This window comes from Sebastes umbrosus, chromosome 17 (assembly GCF_015220745.1).
Source record: "Sebastes umbrosus isolate fSebUmb1 chromosome 17, fSebUmb1.pri, whole genome shotgun sequence".
Taxonomy (NCBI): domain Eukaryota; kingdom Metazoa; phylum Chordata; class Actinopteri; order Perciformes; family Sebastidae; genus Sebastes; species Sebastes umbrosus.
In genome coordinates, this window is record NC_051285.1 from 4,758,610 (window position 1) to 4,766,703 (window position 8,094).

Sequence of the window (8,094 nt, forward strand, 5' to 3'; positions counted from 1 at the left end):
AGGATTCTCCTGACACTTGTCGTATATTGAATGGGTCTATGTTAGTGTCATGAACTAATCGGACTGATTGACTGTTCATGAATCCTGAGAGTGAGAAAAGGCAACTACTGCACGACACCCGCATATTATTTTATTATTATATTATTTTAGGCAAAAATGAAAATGCACTTCTGGTGAATATAATCCAATCAATCTTATTTCTATTTATGTATTTTGTATATACAGTTCCTTTGTTAACACCTTGTTTTGAAAACCGGACGTAGTCACATGTGTATACTTCCTCTAACTTCTCAAAGTCCATCTCTATCTCTCCCGTCAGCTCCGTTCTCTTTATACATCCATGGTCAGCTCCATCGGGGCCGTTTGAATGCATTTAACATAAATGTCAGTATATGGGTGCTCTACAGTTGTAGCGTCGGCCCATTTGACCACGGAGATGAGAGCGATGGCCGGCTTGACCGCACGTTACCACAATACGATAACGTTTCCTGACAATGTGTGAAACCCAAAGTGTTTCCATACTTTACTGGATGTGTAGTGTTTACCACGCTGGATTTAACATGTGAGGGTGCAGGTCATATCCATGCAAACCCGCCGCTGTTTTCTACTTTCACTTTTCGGCTCGCTGCGGTTTGTTTTGGTTGACGGAAACGGAACAAATATGACGTCACGTTACTCAGACTACAACAATAAAAGCAGCAACTTCCTTCTACCTCTGCATTGACTGAAATGAAGCAAATATATTCTGGCATTAAAACATCGATTTCAAAATCGTAAAACACATTTTAGGCTGTATACTTTGTGATGATCTGAAAATATGTGATGTGTAATTCACACTGGAGAGACGAGCTCTTATTTTCTGCTATTCTCTGCAGGAGTTCTGTTACGACATAAAATATGCAGACCTCACCAAAAAGACCTTGGAGGTGACCGTGTGGGACTACGACATCGGAAAGTCCAACGATTTCATAGGTAAGCAGAAGAAGGGCTGAGCCAGCTCTGCTTTCATCAGAGGTGACGGCGGGGTGGGAGGAGCTCAAATAGCTGGACAGATATTCATCAGCATCAGCAGCACCACTGGCCTCCTGTCCAGCTGAGTCTGCCATCTGCCCCGGCCTTCTCTGAAGGCTGGAGGCCGAGACACAAACAAGTACTGAGCCATGCTGGGAACCGGCTGGCCTGCCATCACGTAGTCATGTCAATGTAGGCATGTCGCAGTAATAAAAAGCTCTTTACCTGTTTCCAGCTGTTTTGTGCTGTTGCTAAGACAACGGTCTGCTGTTATCCTTTCAATATGTTCTACTGTGACACATTTATGAATTCAGCGTCTGACTGATACTCTCCTTGTGCCTTCTTTCAGGTGGCGTATCTCTGGGTATCAATGCAAACGGAGAGAGGCTCAAACACTGGTTTGACTGCCTTAAAAACAAGGACAAGAAAATTGAGCGCTGGCACACGTTGACCAATGAATTACCCGGTTCATTAAATGACTGAAGACCCGCATCCTGTCATCCCGTCCCCCCCGCCGCCCCGCCTTCATTACCCTAACTCATCCTCCCAGCTCTTCTTCTCTGGATTTTCTTCATGTCGGCCACAGCGACCTGTGACACCTCTTTGGGAATATATATTCCCTCTCAACAGGGCTCAGTTAAAAATATCCTTATGTTTGTGTTCACATGTACAATAGGGGTTGCACGGCTGCTCATTTGTTTTCCTTTTTCCGAGAGAAATTCAATCAACAAAATCAAATCACGGGGATTTTAGTGTTGAATTTTTTGATCAGTGAAGGCAAACGGAGCAAATGCTTTCTGTTTGATGAGATCTTTTACTGCGGCTAAATGATTTACCGAGGATTCGCCAGTCCCCTGAAGCAGCACAAACAAAGATTGGAGAATCTAACAAAGGATGTAGCAACATTTTATACTAATGGGAGTATGCAGAGATGTTTAGTGGAAAAGTTCTCATTTTGAAGATGTTGCACTTTAATATGATTGTAAAGCTGTTGGGTAGCAGAGGTCGGAAAGTGGCTCCCACACAACTGGCCGACTACAAGCAGATTGTTTTCAAAATCTGGAGCTTTTATCCTTTAGTTTGACTCATTTGGCCAGGTGAAGACAATGTCAGAACATCCTTAAAATACTGTACAAGTTAAGGCCTCAGTATGCTTCAAACAAACCACATCGTGCATGAGATGTCCTCCAAGAAAAACAACTTAATTTTCAGTAAATGTCCACAACCGACATGTTGGCTGTATTCAAAACCGCATACTCCTAAATGGAGTGACCTCCTTGCTGCTGTCTGTCTGAACGCGACTTTTACACACCAGGCGACGAATAAACAACACGAAAATGCAAAATACTCACCTACGAATATTATATGTCTCGGGCTTTTATTGTGAAAGGTAAGAACAGAAGGAGTCGATCTGGTCTGCGCTGCCTTTGTCAAGGTTGAAAGGAGTAATAAAGTTTGCCATCTTGTTTCGGACTTGTTGTTGCATAAACAAAGGCGCAAATCAATCCGTTCCGCACAACGTGATTGGTTGATGTTTTTATTTGCGGTGCGAAAGCTCCGAAAATTGACCTCATTACTTCGCTTTTTTGCCGCGTAATATTTGCGATGTGTGAAAGTATTCATGACAAAAACAACAAATTGAAAAACTATATTGTCGTGTGAATTCCACACAAAAAAAACGCCCCGGTGTGTAAAGGGCCTTAAAGTAGGCCATGTTGTGTAAGACTGTCTGAGTCACCATAAGTACTGTGTTTGAAGTATACTGAGGCCTTCAGTCCTCTTGCCATTACACTGCAGTGTGGTTTGTTGAAGAGGAGAAAGTACAATAACCAACCAACAACACAAAACAACCCCTAAAATCCAATTCTTAGTGGTTATAAGGAGACGGATGTTGGCAGTCGATAGTTCTGCTTAGAGGATTTTATCTGTAAACCGTTAGGATGACAGGTCACCAAATGTCCATCCAATAAGCAAACTGTTTGGCCAGTGTCATACAAACAACAACATACTTACAGCAAGTATTCATGACAAACACTGATCCCCTGTGTGTCTCTGTGTATGTAGACTAATCAATATGAGACAATGCTGGGTGTCCCGGCACCACCTACTTGGATTACTCACTGATTTTTCAGTGCAACCCCTAATCTATAGAGCTGCCTAGTTCTGTGGTAATCAAGTGTTTCGTCCATTCAGTCCTATCACACAGACTTCAAAATAGCTGCTTTCTTATTTACAGTGCTAAAGCTACAACGCCGTATTCGGGCCACTGTAGGTAAAAAGAAAATTAATAATTACGGATCCAGGAGGGAGGGGTAATATTCTGAGAAAAAACTCCCAAATTAAAGTCATAAATTCAAGAGAAAAAAACTTTGATATTCTCTGAAATTAAAGTGGCAAATTTAGGAGAAAAAAATTCACATATTTGTGGGATTATAAAGTCATAAATTAACAAGAAAAAAATTCTGATATTCTCAGACATTAAAGTGGCAAATTTAGGACAAAAAAAACTAAAATTTGCAAGATTATAAAGTAGACGAAAAATCTCAGAGAATATCTGAATTTCTTTCTCTTGAATCTGACTTTATAATCTAGCAAATTTGTGAGTTTTTATCTTTTAAATTTGCAACTTTAATCTCAGAGAATATTTTAGTTTTTTTCTCGTAAATATACTCTTAAATTTATGACTTTATAATCTCACAAATTTGTGAGTTTTTTCTTGTAAATTTGCCTCTTTAATCTCAAGGAATACACAATGTTTTTCTTGGAATATAACCCCCTCTCCTGGATCCGTTCTTCTTTTTATTCCCTCTTTTTTTACTTACAATGACCTTCATACACCGTCATTTAACAGGTATCTAAATAACACATGCATTTAGAAATTCAAGTATATAACTGGAGATGAGTCATGGGTACAAGGCCACAGTGAATGCTTTATAGAACAGGCGTTCAGACTCCAAGGACAAGGTGTGTCAATGAGTGCAATAAGAGCATAATCGTCGCATTGAATGTGATTAGTCAGGAGCTGAGGAGGGTTATGAATATAAAAGTAGATCTCATATGCACCTGATGAGTCAGATGATGTGTGGATGATTTCAGCAGAGGTGGAAACGCTAGGATCACACAGCCTTACTTCACTGTGTGGAAGCTAGAGAGCCTTCAGCCGTAATCAACAACAGAGTGAAGTTCAGTTTCTGACCCACCACCGCCTGGTCGAACCACAACAACACCACATGATTGGGCAGCTCTATGGTGTGTGTGTGTGCGTGTGTGTATGTGTGTGTGTGTGCCTGTGTGAGTGTGTGTGTGCAGCTTATTGTTTACACTACCGAAAAATGAGTTTCCACAAAAAAAACTCACTGGCAGCATTTTCAACTGTAATGTGGCTGAAAATGTTCCTGCTGTATGTGAAAAGGGCAGAATTTAAAAACGGAAAGTTTACGTCAAATATTAAAAAAAAAAAAAATGATATCAAAAGCATGCATTGTTTACAACAGCCTATTGTTGCTGAAGTTTGCTGCTGAAAGGGTGAACACGCCCGTTGCTAAAGTCACTGCGATTGTTCAGTCGTGCGATGCAAGCTTTGCTAAGATGGACCGGAGTGAGAAGGGCAGACTTTTTAATGTACTAGCCGTGTATGTATATCGTTGCTATGTTGGTGAGGGTTTTTTTAATGTATCAAACAGAATGTACATGTTTAACCCCTTCTATTCCACAGTAAATCCTCTGAGAATGTGCAGCTTAGTGCTCTGTGTTGTTGATATTGTTCATATGTCAAATCTCAAGCTCTGTGTTTGGGCACACATATCTGGGAATAGAGATGGTTGAACTCACAGCCCAGGAGCAAACTACTGTACCAGGGGCGATGCCATTCAAGTCTACGACGGCGTATTAGGGCCGTTGTAGTTATAAAAAAAAAAGAGGGGGGGAATATTCAGAGAAAAAAATTTAATTTAAACGTAAATGTAAATTTACGAGAAAAAAACTCACACATTTTCAAGATTATAAGGTCATAAATTTAACAGGAAAAAAAATCAGATAATCTCTGAGAATAAAGTGGCAAATTCACAAGAAAAAAAATCACAAATTTGCAGTATTATAAAGTAGCAAATTTACAAGAAAAGAAATCTAATTTGTAAGACTATAAAGCCGTAAATTTACTAGAAAACAAAACTGATATTCTGAGATTAAAGTGTCACATTTACGAGAAAAACTCAAACTTGCAAGTTTAGAAAGTCTTAAATTTACAAGACAAAAAATGATATTCTCTGAGATTAAAGTGGCGAATTTACAAGAAAAATAAATTACAAATATGCAAGATGATGAAGTCATGAATTTATGAGAAAAAAACTTGAATATTCTCTTGGATAACCAAAGTGGTTAATTTACGAGGAAAAAAATCCAAAATTTACAATATTATTAAATCATAAATTTACGAAAGAAATCTGATATTCTATGAGATTAATGTAACAAATTTCCAAGAAAAATTTACAAATTTGCAAGATTATAAAGTCGGAAATTTACGTGAAAAAAACTCACAAATTTGAATTTAGTTTGTTCTCTGAAGATTACCCCCCTCCCCCGGCACCGTAATTATTATTTTTTTTTTTACCTTACAATGGCCCTAATAAGCCGTTGTACAAGTCAGACACTAAGATAACACATTTTAATTTGACTCCTTCTAGCCTTTTGAATTATTCATGTTTTTTCTTTCTTTTAATATTAATATTTAATGTTATCATTTCATATCCCCTGAGCAGCCCTGGAAACTTGCCAGGGCTGAAAACTCCCAACTTGAGTTTCCCCTCATGGACCAGTAGGCCGGGATGCATGCCATGTATTTGTGATTTTATGAGTTTGATCCCGCAGTATGACCTTTATCTGCATGCTCCTACACCCACCTTTCTTGTAAATTTCCACCGTGCACTGACTGGTAACACGCCAACAGAATACGCCCTACAAACAGTCACGTAACGTTCAGGATTCCTGTCAGGCTTTGCAATTCAGCTAACAGCTTTTCGTCATTACCTCACGTCACTGTAAGTGATAGGCCGGGCATGTTTGTTTCTAGGAGCATGTCGATTCCTTCAGTGTGACTGTTTTTATAAATCGCGTCATTTTATCTCACTAATTCCAGCTGGTGGATGGTGACGAACAGCCCTAATGTCCATTTGTTATATCATTTGACCCTTTTAACCTCCTGGTTTCATTGTTGACATTATAACTATTACATTTGCTTTCACACTACCTTCTATTCATCCTGAAGAAAATTTGATTTTGACAAATGGTATCACACCTTCAAAAGCTGGGGAATGAAATGTTTAATGCATCACATTGGCCCTCGTCTCTCCGTTTTTTTTTAACAGCCTCTTCATTCACATTGATTTGTGATGCACAAACCGGCTCTGAAACCTTGTTGGCATCTCAATATAATCCTTGACATCCACAACAGTGATCCCCCCTCACTCCCTCCGATGAATATGTAATGAATACAACCGACATGTGATTTTGATTTTGTAATCCGTCTGCCTTTGTATGCAAGCTCAATATTATGGAAAAAAACAAAAATGCATGCGTATGTTCTTGGTTTTGTCATGACATGACTTTGCCTAATGTTTGATACTGTTTTCTGTATAAAAAAAAACTAAATACACGACTGTGGATGCTCTAAGATTATGCTATAAGTCAGTCTTTCTTCTGGACAACATTTTGTACCTTTGAACACTATCGCATTGCCTGTTTGGCTGCTGTATTGACTATCTGGAAGCGTGACTTGATGTGAATTAAAATCTCTCCTTTGTTGTTTTGTTTCCACTCAGGTTTGTTGAACATACGACTATAAAATGCATTTTCTCTCATTATATTTTAGTCCGACGCCAAATGGACAGGTTATTGCTTGTTTCTAGTTCTGCATTTTTGATCGCATGCTTTTCAAACAATAACTACTGGATTATTGTAATAAATAGTTTATATACAGTCTGTTAATTAGTATAATTTTAAACGTAAGAAAAACACGCAAATAGATAAAACGGGAGCAAATTAAGGAAACATCTTCACCAATTTGACAACATGTGCACACCATTAAGGAAAATATTCTGAAAAGAAATAAAACAAAGCCAAATTTCTGTTTGACAACAATTTGACAACACATAACAAAAGATACATGCTTTTCTGTATTTGCAGTGCATATTGTTTTGCTGCATATGTGTGTTTTCTTCTTTTGCTACTCTAAATGGGACCATCATTTTTCAACTTTATGCAGATATAGACCATCTCCAACTCGCACTGGGGCGACTGCTTCTCCTGCTTTCCATAGGAAATGAATGAAAGCAGCGAGGTGAATGGTCGTGTCTAGAAGGGAGCCCACAAATTGCAAAATAAAAAAGTCGTAATATTATGAGAATAAAAAAAAAAATTGTAGTATTATGAGATTAAAGTCATAATATTCTAAAGTAGTAATTTTAATTGATTTTTTTTTTCTCGTAAAGTTATGATTTTATTCTCTTAATGTTACTACTTTTTTCTTGTAGTATTATGACTTTATTCTGAAAATCTCAGATGTTTTTTCCCTCAATGTGGCCCTAATACTCCATAGTACATTTGCACTTTGGCCCTCACTGCATTAGACTTACAGTATATACTATATACTTAGACTATAGGCTGTGTGACCCTATGGGTCCGGGCCAAAAATGAGGCTATGGAATAACATATCAATTACCAATCATTCATTTGATCCAGCTGTGAGACAGTTAACAGCACTCGTTTTACAGCACCAAGCAGCCAACACAACAGTTAACTTGTTAATTTATTTACTTCTTGATTATCACTATAATATTTTTTTTTAGTTGATGCCGACAGACTTTGGGAAGAGGAAAACAGAACTGAACAGAGAGTTTTAGTTAGACAGCACGCCTTTCTGTTCCCACGTTTCATCATTGGAAAGAAGGATCATTGCTCATCCCTTCATTCATTTAATCACCTTGAAAGATCCAAAGCTCACCTCATCATAAAATGCACATTTATATCTCTATAACTAATGTATGATGAGACATCTGTCACTAAAATGACTGAAGAGAGCAAAAGTAC

The 8,094-nt window shown here is 38.2% G+C and overlaps 1 protein-coding gene across 2 annotated transcripts in view; it reads left to right on the forward strand.

Moving 5' to 3' along the window:
- Positions 1–2,267, forward strand: part of doc2b (double C2-like domains, beta) — a 126,408-nt gene extending 124,141 nt beyond the window's left edge. For both annotated transcript variants that reach the window (XM_037748003.1, XM_037748004.1), the window contains 2 exons: positions 876–972; positions 1,361–2,267. In XM_037748003.1, the coding sequence (XP_037603931.1) occupies positions 876–972; positions 1,361–1,494 (231 nt within the window). In that variant the 3' untranslated portion in view covers positions 1,495–2,267. The remainder of the gene's footprint in view (positions 1–875; positions 973–1,360) is intronic.
- Positions 2,268–8,094: the final 5,827 nt, after the last annotated feature.